This window comes from Mercenaria mercenaria, chromosome 15, assembly GCF_021730395.1.
Source record: "Mercenaria mercenaria strain notata chromosome 15, MADL_Memer_1, whole genome shotgun sequence".
Taxonomy (NCBI): domain Eukaryota; kingdom Metazoa; phylum Mollusca; class Bivalvia; order Venerida; family Veneridae; genus Mercenaria; species Mercenaria mercenaria.
Genome location: NC_069375.1, coordinates 5,948,320 through 5,964,754, shown reverse-complemented (window position 1 = coordinate 5,964,754; position 16,435 = coordinate 5,948,320). Strand labels below are relative to the sequence as shown.

Here is a 16,435-nt window from a genome sequence, read left to right as displayed (position 1 = left end):
ATTTTATGGTGATTTAAAATACAAATGCATTTCTATAATGTTACACAAAAGTCTGAATGAAAATATATCAATAAATCATTCGACTGCTATCTCCCAGCAGAAACTTGCATTAAGCCTCGTCTAAATTAGTCCAGTGTTCTATACAGGCTAAGTCATGAAATTTGATAGTTTAGAAGGCAACTTTGGATATTTTTATCATAACGTACGAGACATCTAAGAAGATAATCTCCTGGATGGAGAGTAGAATCCGTCTTGTTTTTTCCAATTATGTAGCTGTAAGACCAATGATGAGAAGTTGATTTGATTTGACATGAGTTGAACTGAATATATCTTAGTCAAAATAAAAAAGACCTCTGATGTATGAAATGAATACCCAGAAAAGTAAAGAATGTCTGCCGATAAGCAATCCCAGTGTGTCTCTTTCTCACAAGTTCCTTTTAATTTTCCTTTTAATTGCAAATGATGTAAAGATATTATGAATTCCATGATATATCTTTTGCTGCTCTTTCTCCAGGCACATTTTTTAAACATGATCTTATACTATGATATATCTTTTACTGCTCTTTCATACAGATACATTTGTTAACATGATGTTGTACTATGATAGATCTTTTACTGCTCTTTCATACAGATACATTTGTTAACATGATGTTGTACTATGATAGATCTTTTACTGCTCTTTCATACAGATACATTTGTTAACATGATGTTGTGCTATGATATAATCTTTTACTGCTCTTTCATACAGATACATTTGTTAACATGATATTGTGCTATGATATATCTTTTACTGCTCTTTCATACAGATACATTTGTTAACATGATGTTATGCTATGATATATCTACATTTGTTAACATGATGTTGTACTATGATAGATCTTTTACTGCTCTTTCATATAGATACATTTGTTGAATATCATATTATACTGATATATTTCAAATATAATTCATTGTTCATTCCCATAGAAACATTTCTTGATCATGAAATGTATATAGCATATGCATGTTAGAGTACGTTTGTTTGCGAATATACTAGTCCAGTGTATTTTCTGCAAACAAATACTGCAGTCAAACACAGACTCACGGCGGATCAACTTTGAATCTCATTACATGTGTAATAATATAATGATATAATGATATCATGTATAAATATATATTTTGTAATAATCTGAAATACTATTTATATTTATGCGTATAGAATACTTTGTTATACACTTCAATAAAGGTGTGTTCTATACTAACCAGCTTATGTATTATTGCTGCAGATTAACAAATATAACGTTTTTATAACGCGTGTTCTATTTAATTCTTTTTTAAAATTATTATGTAATTTTAATACGAAAGTGCATCCTACAGTTGTTAATGTTGCCACTGGATTTTAACCGATACCACCAAATACTTATCAGAATGTATGCGAAACGAAGAAATAGACAGGTTGGAATACACTTAACCTCTGATCTGCATAAAGTTTTTATCATACATGGTCCAGTTACCCATTGAACTTAATCGAACTATTCCGATATTTGCACATAATCGATCTATAAATAGTACAACACAAACAGGATTATTGGTCGGGTACTTTACAATGTATTTAAACGTGTGGTGTATTTCGAAAACGAAATTCTATATTATGTATATTTATGTTTAATACGTAGTTTTAATAATTTCCAGATTCTAAAACATCTAGTGTTTGTGAGGAATCGATTTTCTCAGGTAAGATTTATACTTCATAAACAAATCAATACACTGAATCTATTTATATCCATTATATTGGAATCTGCTTTGTTTTGTTTTGTTTTTATTGTAACGGCGGTCAACGAACATGTAAAGTGTTTGCTTATTTGCATTCAATCGAAGTTTTAGTTATGATGACTGTATACAGCATAATATAAGATATATAGAGCTATATTTGTGAGGATGCTATTATTATTATTTATTATCCTCCAATAATGAAGATTACATACACAAAACATAGCACATACATATATACAGAAACGTGCAGAAACATATATAAACATATATAAACAGAAATACACAAATATTTACACATTTCTAAAAGCTATTATAGACATTATATATCTCAATGATCTTTTGTTTCTTTCGTTCATACATAATCATATCACTGAATGCCTATAAAAAGTACGGTTTTACAATCTTTTACCTTGATATTACTTGCTGTAAACATACATTGAGAGCAACATTATCTATACTTAATCATATATAAACCATTAAACAATATACATTAATACCCATTATGTCGTATGTATAAGACTCTAGGCAATATCATCCACATCCATTACCGAAACGAAATATGAGAGGTTTAGACATTCTTGCCATTATTTAAAGACTGGTTTTCACATGAGGGCATTATTAACCTGTGTCATTTATAAGTCTACAATCACACAATTGTAAAATTGCAAGCAGCATCATGAAAACCGTTACCGGAATGAAACATAAGAGTTTTAGAAACTAGTGCAATTTTACCACATCCTACCTATTACATAACAGTTTATCATGTATATTAAAATACCTTTAAAATACTGTGCAACAACGTTAAAATACTCTTCAAATAATTTATATTTTGAACATGCTCATTTGTTGCCAATACAGAGGTTAGGTCGAACAACAAGATTTTGACCTGCTCTTTGGGGCTTGATACAATCAGATGAGTATAAAAGTCTTGTCCATTCTTAAGAAAAATATACAGCCACAGCTTAAGCCTATCGCCATTATTTCCTGTACAAAAACATATCTTGTGTGTTAGCAAGTCAGTGACTAGTCTGTTACACTTTTGACACACTTGTAGATATTCGCGAGAATAAAACAGTCCCATGGCATTTACAACAGAAGTACAATACGGTGCTAACACCGGATTGGCCTTACTTTATTTCCATAACTCACAGCTTCCTTCAATGTTCACTGTTAACAGGGTATTTTGCAGTCATGTTTAAAACCATATTCCATTTTGCTTGACCAATTACTGCCGCACGAAGAATATTTCTCCACTGATAATTACTTGGGAACATACCCGATAAAAAACAATTATACAACAATTTTGGAAAACATATTTCGCCATACCGTATAATATATTTGACTATCACCTTATATAACATGTCAATATCATGTTTTTGAAGATCTTCAGTATTATATGCATTCAAGTGTTTTGTCATATTTAACATATTCTGAAATTTTAATATATGTTCAGCATTAACCTTCCTCCAGTTTATTTTCACATTTTCGTTGGAAATACTTTTCCCATGATTACAACTGTTATTCAAATGATATGGTACTCTAATATTACAAAACACAGGGCGATGTCTCGAAACGTTTAAGCAATTGTCATCTAGTATCTCACTATGACCTAAACAATCATATAATTCTTGTGGCACACAGATGAAGTCTATTGAACTTTCATGACAGTTGTCATATGAAACGAATGTTGATTTTAAACCACAACAACTTTCTAAAGTGTTCACAGGCAATAAATTACTGTTTTTATAAAACGAGAAAATAATTGCTCTCGGCCCCCTAAGCCATCGCTAGCTGTAAACTGTGCATTGAAATCACCCATGAAGTATGTATACCCTGCATGCGAATACATATTATATTATATTACACAGTTTGCCAATATATGTATTATATTTATCTATTGCATGATTTTTACAAGGTAAATATACTTGGAAAAAGATTACATATTGTTTGGGTGCAACTTGTAATTGTATGCCCACAATACGATCGTCGTCAACCGATAATGGAGTGACAGAGCGATCAATGTTCTTGTTCCATAAAAATGCAACACCTGCTTTCCCTACTTACTTTTTACTTGGGAAATTTAAATCTGAGTCAGATACAGCATGAAACTTATAACCACTACACATGGAATCAAGAAAGAACAGGTTATGATTAAACAGTCAGTGCTCAGATATTCCACATATGTCTATATTATATTTAATCAATGTGTCACAAAGATAAGAGGCACTGGACATGATGCCTGTAGCGTTCCATGTTAATATATTAAAGTTTCTGTATCTACACGCCATTGCCTAATCTACATCAACCTCAAGGCCATCAAAACTATTCATTAACTTGATGTACCCACCACTGTTTATATCACTATGTTGAATTTTTGGTCCTTGATCATTACCCCATTTATTATCTACCTGTTGTCTGCTACTACTACGAGCACCACGTGACTTCCATGGTTTGCACGTGACACCTTTTGGCCAAAATCCCTTGTGCTGAAGAAAATGGGTATTCCCATCGTCTTCCACATTTAACCGTATTATAATACCGTCAACAGAACGTCTCAGATTAAAAATACGCACCATAGTCACATTCAGTTCCCGCCTTGATACATATGAAGATAGGCGCGATTCAGTCATAGAGTTCTTAAACCCTCCAATGAAAAATCTCCTAGATTTTTTCTTTAGATGTACGGCAAAGTCGTCATCATCAGTAACGACAGGCTCAGAATCGCTATTGTATTGTCTCTCTGTGATTCTTACGGGTATCCCATTTACCCGCGGTAGATCGGGAGTACCTATATCCGATATAATGTCAGAAAAAGTTACATTATGTTTAACCTTTTTATTCCAACTATAGTGATCACTGTTTGACATAAATGCACTTTTAGTTGGAAAGCGTTGACTGCGCATATATTGGTGTTTATCAGCTCCAGCTGAATTGTCTGCTTGATTACCCCCGGTCGTATGAAAGTCTGTATTCGGTCCCATGGTATCAATATCGAACTCGATTATCAATGACCCAGACAGATGAGTTTCGCACCCTGTCTCAGTCAAATTATTCTCATTGATCGGTTCCGGTTCCGTCCTTGCAGAACCGTTGGTATGGAGACATACAGGATCAGAACCCTCCGTCATTTGTGTGACGTTCATGGCATTGGCGCGCTCGCCTGATTTCAATATAGTTTCAACTGATGAAAGTCTCTTATCCAGCATTCTGAAATTGTTTTCAGTTGTTGTCACGTGACTCCTAGTTTCATCCAGAGAGCCAACACTCCATGATACACTTACTGCATTCATATATCTGTGACTTAAGTAAGTCGAGAGAATTAGCAAGGTTTCTAAAATGTTGTCAGTGTAACTCGTCTTTTGCATAAATTGTTTGCTTTAACGTTAGAAAAACTGCCTGTAATGAGGATACAGTGTCCTTAAGCAGAACCACTTCTTGATTGCACTGACACTGGGGTGTGGATTGTTGATGGGTTTTAGATGAAATCCCGTCAGCAGAAGTTTGCATTGTAGAGACGGAACGCCTCGCGCTACGTATCATACCTTTGAACAGCGAAAAGTCTTCACCATCATGGACTGCAATTAAACTATATATATCATTAGCCAGTTTAATAGCTACCGGCTCTCCTTGTCGTGTGAATACTCTCCGCCGGAAATCCGCCTGAAGACCATAAGGAAAGTCTTCAAATTCTCGTAGGGCATCGAACAATAAATGCCTCATATTATCAAGATCCGTTTCACTAGAGGCATAGTCTCGCACAACCCGTGAAACAAACAATGTATTTGGCAAGTCTCTATATAACGTAACTAGCTTGTTGTACTCAAATAGATATTTATTTCCATTGTCGCTGCCTAGAATCGTGTCCGATGTCGCCACAGGTACTTTAACCTCGGTATTATCGGTTAAATGTACTGGCTCGAGCTCATGATAACAGTTATCCATTGTCAACACATACCTTTTCCACAAGCTAATTGCACAATATCAACAAGAAAGTCAAATACGCACAATAGTCAACGATCAAGCCCTCGGGACAATTTACATTTTGTAGTAAGTCAATGAGAGAATCTCAGTAAAGGGCATTTGAACAAAGAAATTCTATTGTCTTTTACTAAAACATTAATAGCTTCAAAGTTTTTTATCAAGTTTAAGAAACTGTTCTACCATCATCTGCAGCATTATTCAATTAATCCTTCTATACTATTTTCATATTAATCCAAGCTCTAGAAATCGGTAAATTTCCAGTTTTTAAGAGAGCCACAAAACACAACCTTTCACACCTATTTACACTGTCATTCATTTGAAAATTTGCCCTTTATAACATAATCATGCTTTGAGCCTTTGAAACACAAACCTTCTTTAAAATATTTGTTTTAAGTTTATTATAATTGGGTCTCTAACAGTCTAACATACAAAAATGTTGTACAAATAAATATTGTGTTGGTTTAACATGTTTTAGGAATTGCTGTTGTTAAAATCATTATGCTTTGTTTTGGGTCATAGAACATTTACTAATTTACAAGGACATTGTTTATTGTATAATAATGTTCAGTGCCATATTACCATGTGGCAATTATGCGTTCTGTCATTCTTAAAAAGATCATTTTGAAATATTCAATGCTTTCTACTACTGGTTCGAAATCAATTCAGACCATTTTAATCTATGTATTTTTTCGATATTGCTTTTATTTTTACATTACTTTATGCAACATATTTCACGAAATATTAATTTTTCTCTCTTGTATTATTTATTTTCTGGAAACGTTGGTGACAAATATGGTGAGTTTTAAAATGAATGGTAACTTGAATACAAGCTAACAAACCATAAAAATCACGTTCGGTCAGATAAGTGTGTCAAGATTCCTGCTTGTAACGTTTGCAGATAAAATTTGAAAAGAAAAAAGATTTGATCAGAAGTAGGACTCGAACCCAAAACCCCCGACATTTGCAGCTAAATGTTTTGTACGCACAGCTATCTTCACATGCTATATTATATCAGTGAAGAAATATAAATGTAATTGTTACATCGCTATTTAGGTTAGGACACCGAAAATTAATCTACGGAAATATACGGAATATTCATGAGTGCCAGGTCAATTACTTACGGACAGTACAAGTCTAAAAGTCTGTAAATATTTGACTTCAAATACTATAAGAAGGCATATAACAACATGAAGATTAATATTACATTAAAAACATGGTTAGGGTCATCTCATGCTGATCATGTTACATGAGCAGAAGGGTGGACACAATCACAGACCAATAGAACAAAATGTTTAACTGAATCGGATTAAAAGGTAGGATAACATCTCTGTTTATTTTACAGAAAGAACTATCCACCAGTTTGTATACTGATAGCCTATGGGAAATAGGCATTTTATAACACTTTCGCGTGTGGAGAAATTTATGCAGGAGTTTTTATGAATTTTTAATGTTGTATACCTGTATGTGTGTAATTATATAAGTGGGGAGCTTGACTGATTTTAGGAAATATACGTTTACATAAGATAGAGCAACTTATGATATTGCCAGTGTATTTGACGGTTGCAAGTGAGAACATGAAATGAAATAGATATTCTGCAGCCATATAACCTTTATTTCAGGAGATTATAACATAATAAAAAACACTTGTTCAGACAGCCATGGACAAACAGAATGGATCATACCCTCCGCCGCAGGCTATTTCTGCCGACGAGGCTGCGTTCCGACTGCCGCCGCCGTCATATGAAGAGGTTTGTACACTGTCTCGATTTTGTGTACGAAAAAAAGTTAAGTTCCTTGGAGAATTCATATCTGGATTAATTCACTTTGAAGCTATAAAACTTCCGGGAGTTATACATTTCCCCACCTGCGTAACGCTATTATGAAAACGCATTTTATGCCACCTGTTTCGAAGACCTTGGAGACATATACATCCGTCCGTCCGTCTCACATTCTTGCGTTCTCAGCACCTACAGTTTCTATTCAATTTAAATTAAATTCTGTATACATCATCAAAGTTATATAGACATGCGCAATCTATTTGGAGTTTCATGTCCGAATATGTTTTTTTTTCAATTACGATACTTTTTTGATATTATAGTAACACAACTAAAACATCTGTAAGAGGTGTACTCAACACCTAGTTTCCATCTCCTTTCAATAAATGAAACTTACTTCACATTTATCAGCATAAAGTTAACATGTGCTTATTTTAGGTACTTTCATTTCCGATTATTTCCTCTTTGAGTTATGACCTTTTTTGGTCTTCGTAATATTACAACTATATCTATGCATTGTGTACATAACTTCCACAGTTTAAAACATTTTAGAGGGCAAGTGTTATACGCTGTTGACACAACTTCTGTATTTTTTTACAGATAATGGGTGTCTACCAGACGTCTGTAAAAACTGAACAGCAGACCTCGGATATACCACCACTTGCATATATAGACATAATGCCAAGGTGTCTTAAAGCTGGAAACATCGCTGGAAAAGTGGCGCCAACATTTGATGACTACAGGTAGGTCAATCAATAATTAACTATATACGTGATGTACTACTTGCGTTCCTTTTATAATACGGTACCTTGATTTTTATATAAATTAATTCTGCGAGTTAAGTAAAATATTCTAACACAACCCAATGAGTTTCAAAATCCCTTGGCACTTCAACGCGACATAACAAAATGTCATGAATCAGACACCATAATTATTGGCAGAATTAATTGAGATTCTTGGGCATTGAACCTGAGAGAATTTTATACTGTTGGTTCATAATGCCGACCATAAAATATGTCGGTAGCTATATGTCGTCGTGCCTATCCAAATAAATAAGCACTAGTATTACTGCTTGTAATCTTAGAATTCAGTGGATGGGTCTGAACTGATATATTCGTTATACTTCAGCGCTATTGTTGAAGCAGCTAACCGCTGGCTACAGGACGATCCAGGCCTCACTGTTTGGAAATGCGAATCTATTGTGAGAAAACTTACGCCAGCCAAGGACGGCACAATTAGCTATGAACTAAATGAAATGTTGAGGCACGATGCTACATTTGGATTCACTGTTTACATAAAAGGAATACGATTATGGTTGACGAAGAGATCGAACCCTGGTCCTCCGCAACAACTGGGTATCAAAACTGTTGTACCGGAAAAAGTCACTATAGAGGTTCCAGTCAACAGATACAGGTAAACATAACGATGTTGGAACTTTGCCATATAAAACTCCCGGAAAAGCCGTGCAGTGATTCTACCATAGTAATAGGACTAAGCAGGTTAAATTGTACCCTAAAATACAAGAACATGTTGCTAATCAAGGAACCCTTGTTAGCTGCGAACAAGTGGCGTATCAATTTATGTAGTAATCTTTAAATTTAACCTTAAACATTTTCATGGAATACTTTCAAAACATCAGTATGCACTTCGTACGTTCATAGTTTTACACATTTATTTTGATTTTATTATCATCTGACGATTTGCAAATTACGAGATGACAGCTGAATGTTGATTGAAAGGCAAGTGTATTTTGAAGGTGTGTTTGTTTCAGACATGGCCGCGGAAGGATTATTATCGCAGGTGAAGTGGTCCAACATCTTCATACCTACACTATTACAACTTTTGAAGGCTTTGAAGATACAATGAAAAGACTTCAAGGGAAGTTGGCAGGCGACCCGATTCAAGGTTACAACTTTGCATTTCCCATTCAAACCGGATATTGCTGGCTACTTTTCATTTTATCTCTATGTACATGTTCCTTTAGTTTTATTTAAGTTATTAAGCATCGCGCGAAGTAATATAGACCCCTGCCTATATATAAGGGATACGATAGAAGTGTATAAACCGGTCAGAAACCTAAGATCACATGACACGCTGTCACTAGTTATTCCAAAGACTAAAGCTTTTCGTCCATTGCTCAAAAGCTTTGGAACTCCCTTCCCGTCAAGATCAGGGAAGCTGCTTTAAAAGACCTGCTCAAAACCCACTTCTATATGTGTTTTACATTCATGAATTTTGCTAATGTGAAAACGCATTGTTTTGTTTGTGATGAATGTATAATTGTTTGTATTCACAGTGTTGTTTGCAAATTATTCTGTAAAGCACTTTTGAACGTGTACATGAAAAGAGTGCTATACAAATGTGGTATATAATAATAATAATAATAGTAATAATAATAATAATAATAATAATTTATTGAGCCCAAATCCGTGATGTGTACAGCAGGTCTTCTACAAATAAAAGTGTGACGATGGTGGTAGTGGTGGTAATGATGATGAAGATGATAATGATGATGAATAAGAAGTGAAAGAAAACTTCGAAATTAAATTGATGATAATGATGATAATGAGTCACCTTAAATGGATGATGATGATGAAGATGATGATGGTGGTGTTGATGATGATGATAATAATGATGTTGTTGATTATTATGGGGTCTCCTTCGTTTTCTTTTCAAGTTGTGTAAATGTATTCATATTTGGTGTTTAACGTAGGTGAGGTTTTAACAATAGAGACGGACAACGTGAAGGCATATGAAGGAATGCAAAAGGATTTTGATCCAGAAAGCACGTGCTGGTCAGAGAATAAAGATAAATCCCAAAGGAATACTCAAGTTATCAGGATATTCTACGTCAAAGGCTCTCCAAAAATGGAAGAAATAGGTGAGATATACATTTTGTGTGTGAGCCATCTTATACAGTATTTAGGAATAGTAATGAAAATAGACATTGCCAGCTTTCATAGCCAAACCGCTGGCTTATCGATGAAATTGTCTCCCTTGAAAATACGCTATAGGCGTTATCGATTTCTCGATCCGATTGATTTTGCTACTCTAGAGATATATAAGAAATGATTTTTTAAATTGTGATAACTTTTTCTTTTTTAATGCTACGTAGTTTATCCACATATGAGCACAAACTTTAATCTTTCATTATTATAATGATGTTAAAAGGTTTTTGATTTAATAGCACTCTAATGCTTCCCTACTCGTTATAAAATTGATACTATCACTCCCTATTCTCACAAAAGAAAACAGAAGGGAAAAAAAAGTCATTTCTCATAAATAATCATTTTTCAAATAGACACAGAATTTCACAAAACGGGTTAAGATATATAACCATTATTTTGAACCTTTACATGGTAACTGGTATATACTTCAATGCCAACGTTCTTTTGTTTTTCTTCTAATATTCAAGGCTTCTTTGTAGCGTAGTGGTTAAAATCGCTGACCTTGAAACACTTGCTACTCTAGGTCCTTTATCCTACTTTAGATATAGATTTTGTACATGGAAGGATCTAGCTGGATTGCGGCTGTCTACCCAGGTGTCCGTCCGTACCTAAAGTATTGCCCGGAGGGACACGTAGAAAGGGAAAGGTTCAAGTTTTGCATAAAATGGCATAAACACTAAATGTTTCTAAATGGGGGTAATGTCTGTGGACAGATTCTTGTCCGTGCCCATCTTGTTATCTTTATTTACAGGTTACACGGAGATAATACCAGATGTGATTGAACAACCGGACTCAGCAACAAAACAAGGAAAGTTTGAAACCTTTGACAACGTTATAGTTTCTCTTAGCCAATGGGTATCCAAAAATCAGGTATGCATGTCTGTGGCCGTAGGTCCATGTGCGAGAGAGCTTAAAGTCTCATGATACCTTTGTCTATAACGTGGCTGCCACATTTTTTGTTATGAACATTAAATATGTTTATCACATGTTTGACGAAGCGGGAGTGTAATAAAGCCATTAAATAAAAATGATAATACACTAGTGTAATAAAGCTTTGACGTCAACGTCGTTTATAGTATATTCTAACACGATCCGATTCATTTTCCTATTAAACAAAGAAGGAAGAAAACAGTGAATTATTATACAACAAATCACTGTTCTGACGTCACAATTATTACTTCATGGCGTCAAACGGTATAGCGGCGCTCTGGAAAAGAAATCGATTGAAAACGGGCAAATTTTTAATGAATGTCGTAAGGATGTATTTAAAAAAACCCTTTGGGTAACGTTTTAAAACAAAAATAATAATCTCATTTGTGATTTTGCTTTTGAAAAAATCATTGTTTGTAGTTCAGTGCGTTTTTATATCAGGGGCGGGCCCCCCTCGTGATATAATTCTTCGCATCGAACTCCAAAAAATGATTTATTAAAACCAAATCCTGGATAAATTATATTATTTTTTAAAGGAGACGTTGGTCAAATTGCTTACTTATACAGAAAAGAAAGTAGTTTTTTTGTTTCGACAAAAAAGGTCCACGTGTAAAAAGAATTTTACAATCGATGATTTGTGGAGGAATATTCATATCATTTTAATTTCTATAGTAAAAAAACACGCCCTTTGACTACCAAGCTTTTGTGTTAAGCCTTAGTCCTTGGTTTACGACAACTCCACAAAGCAAAACATCAGAACAAAAATTTTAAAAAAACGGAAGGGCGTAAAAGTAAGCTCCAATCTTTTCATCAAATTTCCGAACAGTGTGCTGAAGTAAATAAAATTTTAAAAACAACTCTGTTAAAATACTAAAAGGGCCCAAAATGACTCAGTGGAAAAGTGATCTAAGAGTTTATCAAAGATTCCCAAAAAATCTTTTTGGCGTACAAATCAGGTGATTTTACCACACAATCTCTCCAAGCATTCGCCCAAAGTTTTTCGTGTTTCTTTTTTGGGGAAAGATCAAAAACAACAGAAACGATATAGCATCGCAAACACAATCTGTATCTGATTTGATGACTAGAAACTAAATCACGGTGTCAATTATGTAGATTTCTAAAGCCCGAAGCAAAGAAAAATCAATTTCAAAAAGTCACGAAACAAATATGCGAACTAATCCTATCCCAACATTTTTTAAAAGAATGTCTTGACGAACTAACCCGTGTAAAAAAATTTTATGAAATGCCCCTTTAGATGCTGCGTTTGTCCCAAAAAGCGTTAAAAAACATTCACAAATAAGACCTCTTCTAAAAAAGCCAACCCTAGATTCAAAGTCCTAAAAAACTTTAGCCCCTGTGTAAACTTCCCTTTTTGTCTAAAATTTAGAAAAATGGGTAGATGTTCGAATTAAAAATCATTGAGAACACGAACTTCATGAAGTTAACAATCTTTATAAAAAATTTCCATCAACCAAAAACCGCCTAAAAAAGTTAAAATGCATTCTTCAACTTTGGGAAAAGAACAATGTACTTTCTTGTGTTGCTTGATCTCTCTGCAGCATTTGCACATGCCCCAGGGGCGTTGTTTCACCCCTTTGAACGTCACTTTGGTTTACAGGAAAAGCCATCGCAGGTGAGGTATACCTTGTGACCCTCCAGCCCGATGATGATGGCGAGCTATCCAACCAGTGCTAATGAATACAGTGTCCCAAGGGTCTGCCCTGGGGCCAAAGAACTAAAAAAATGTACACAAAACCATCGGAGCTATCTGCAGAAAGCACGGACTGACAATCTTTTTCTTTTGCGGACATTCGCAGTTATTAAATCCTTCAAACCAATAAATAAAATTTTTATTTGAAGAGACCTTTCTCGCTTTAAAAGTTGTTTAAAGGAAAATTTGTAAGTTATGAATACTAACTGTTAAAAACTCAATGCTAAAAAAACAAAATTTAAATCATATTTTCCTGAACCAAGCCCCAAAATCTGTTTCAAAACATTTTGTGAAAGGGGGACGGCTCTGAAATCAAACAATACTGTCAGGAACCTGGGGCTTTCCGGATTCAAAATTAGGATGGACAACATGTGAATAGTGTTGTGGAATTCCTATGCACAGTTGCGGAAAATTGCCCTCAGAAATTTTTAAAACCCGCAAACGCAACCAATCTCAAATCAACCTCTGTTACACACGTTTTGGATTATTGCAATCTCTTCTATAGGGAAAACCAAAAACGGTCAATGAACAAACGCAATAGTAAAAACCGGCAGCTAAATCGTAACCAAACTCCAATACACCATTAACGCCTGTTTCGTAAATTTCATTGGTTTCCCTGTGCATGTAGGGTAGAAACAAAATTTAACACATACATATAGGCACTCAAAGATCAAACCCCCTTGTAGCGAACATGCTAGAAATTTATACACATCCAAAATCTGAGATCGCAAAATAATGCATTAAAACGTGGTCCCCAAATGTCAAACTTACGATTTGGTGAGGGTTTTCGAAGCTGCTCGAGGTTAGGGGAATGCCCTCCATCGGGGCATAAGGAGGCAAGACCGTGCAAATTTTCAAAAAAGCGCTAAAGACGTTTTATTTAAAATTTTGGGCAACTAACATCCCCCCAAAAATTTCCCGGGACTTATAATGTGGGGATTTTCCCGGCCAATTAAATTACTTTAATTAAAAACTCCAGTGTGACAGAAAAGTTGGCGGTTTTTTTTTCTGTGGGTGTTCATGGATTTTTCCCCGGACCGTTTAGGTAGGGATTGCCCCAATCTCCGGGACGGTTTGCATGCTGTGTTCATTTCGCAGACATCATACCGTTTAATTTGTCTGTTAAAAATGTAAATATCTTTGTTCTATTTCTGCTCTGCCCCTGTGTTTTTGTAAGTCATTTTTTAATGTTTTATGAATTTATTTTTGTTTCATTTTGTTTGCCCCCTTTCCCAATTTAAAAAATGTTTGGTATCTTTTTCCCGAAATGAAAATTTTAAATTTTTTTTTTTAAAAAAAGTTCAATTCCCATTTTTTTTGAATTTTATATAAATTTTTTTTATGAAAAGCACTTTTAAAGTATTTTTATTAAAAAAGGGTGCTATAAAATGAGGTATATAATAATAATAATAATAATTTGTGACTTTCCCACTTTGAGTTTAAAAACGGTTGAATAAAATTGTAAAAGCTTCGCATGTAATATCCTCTATCTATTTCTTGTTCAGTCCTATTTTCAGTAACTGTTTTCTCACAAATTTGCCAAAGCTTTGAATATTAACACATCAATGAATTCATTGTTTATGAATACCTCCCTTTTCTGTATCTAAAAGTAATGTGCAGTTTTGAAAGAAATGTAATTTTCATAATTCAATGGCGCTCGTATCGTTTTTAACATAAAAAAAAACCTGGGGGAAATTTTAAAATGCTAGTTTTTTAAATCTTTTGGTGACATGGTCATTACATTGATTATATTTTATTGGACGTGGTTGGTGGAAACACCACACTCGGTGTCATCCAGAGGTGGGGGGTTCGAACCCCGGTCTATGTGTTTGGGGGCTTTATCTCCCCCTGCCCTTTGTGGCAGATCGCTCTGTGCAGAAGGATGATTTTCGCGCCCCTGTGGGGTTGCGTTTTAACGTTTTTATTATGAAAAGGGCGCTATGAAAATCTGGTATAATAATAATTATTATTTTTTAAAAGATTCAGGGGGGAATTTAGTTTAATGGTGGCTTTCGAAATTTCTTTTTTCGTGTTTGTTGGGGGAAATGAAAAAGTGTTTTCATTTGTAAAAGATCCCCCATTTTCATTTTTTTTCCAATATTTTCTTGGGGAAACCGTTGTGAACTTTCAACAATATGACGCCAAGTCAAAACATTTACTAAGTCAAAAATTTCCCATAACATTAAAAAACCCAAAAATTCTTTTTTAAAATGAAATCATTGAACTTTCTAAATTATAGTAAAAAATGTTTTCTTTTTGCTCAACAGCATTCCCAGTTTTTAAAGTCGTAAAGCCTCTCCTCCTTCTCTTTCTCTCTCTTTCTCTCTCTCTCTCTCTCTCTCTCTCTCTCTTAAACACAGATGAATGGTCCGTTGTGTTTCTTGTTTTTCCCAATACCCTTTTTGTAAAAAAGGGGGGTTTGGACAAACTTTGATGCCCATGTTTTCCAAACCCTGCACATCAATATCACCACTAAAAGGTGATTATATTGGCCGGCTTTGTTTTTGTCCAAAGCAAGTGAAAACCATCCCCAAAAACCCATGCGCCGCCTTTTTTGGGTTTTTTAAACTAAGTTTCAAAATGGTGAGTGAAATTTCTGTTACGATCAGGTGGAAATGCAATTTCTCATCGACAGATGATATGGTTTCCCAGTTTCCCCCAGAGACTTTGGCACGGTTTTTTACGGTTTCATCAAAAGATTTATCTGGTTTTTTTCTCCCCATTTCAGTTACATCGCGATTTTTCCCAGGGCTCGGAGGGGGCGAAAAACTTTCGAATTTGACACAAACCATGGAAAGAATTGATGCTTGGCTCCGTTTTTCAGGTATATTTCACCTTTTCCAACACCGATGTGTTTTTTTCATTTACCCCCAAAAACATTCCGACCAGGATCTAGGGAAAATTAAACTCTCGAATAACTGGCGAGATGCCTCAAGAAATGGTCCGAAAAAAAAGGGTTTTGGGGGTGCGTGCATCAAAGTTGTGCTTGTTGCTTAAAACGGGGGGTTTAGAGAATTAATTAGGATTGAATTTTGTGACTTCTCCTGACAAATTGTCATTGTACCCCCCGACAACAAAGTTGTAAGGGGGGGGGGGTATACGGGTTTGGGTTGTGTCTTTTGTGTCGGGCCGCTGTCCGTCTGCCCGTAACCAATCTTGTGCGCCCATTGTCCTTACCCCCTTGACAGAATTTAATAAACTCCAACAAGTGATCAGTAAAAAGGGATTTTGGGGGGGCACGTTGTTCTTTTAGAAAAAAAAATTTGCAGAGTTTGGGACTTTGTTTTTTTGTTACATATATATACATAGACCAATTTGTGCCACCATCTCCCCCACCC

The 16,435-nt window shown here is 34.9% G+C and overlaps 1 protein-coding gene across 1 annotated transcript in view; it reads left to right on the top strand.

The window, feature by feature from the left end:
• Window positions 1–5: 5 nt before the first annotated feature.
• The window catches only part of LOC128549190 (uncharacterized), a 30,661-nt gene continuing 14,231 nt past the window's right edge, over window positions 6–16,435 (top strand). The window contains exons 1-7 of the mRNA XM_053525712.1: window positions 6–1,713; window positions 7,353–7,481; window positions 8,109–8,251; window positions 8,637–8,921; window positions 9,280–9,413; window positions 10,222–10,389; window positions 11,208–11,326. Of these exons, the coding sequence (XP_053381687.1) occupies window positions 7,392–7,481; window positions 8,109–8,251; window positions 8,637–8,921; window positions 9,280–9,413; window positions 10,222–10,389; window positions 11,208–11,326 (939 nt within the window). The 5' untranslated portion in view covers window positions 6–1,713; window positions 7,353–7,391. The remainder of the gene's footprint in view (window positions 1,714–7,352; window positions 7,482–8,108; window positions 8,252–8,636; window positions 8,922–9,279; window positions 9,414–10,221; window positions 10,390–11,207; window positions 11,327–16,435) is intronic.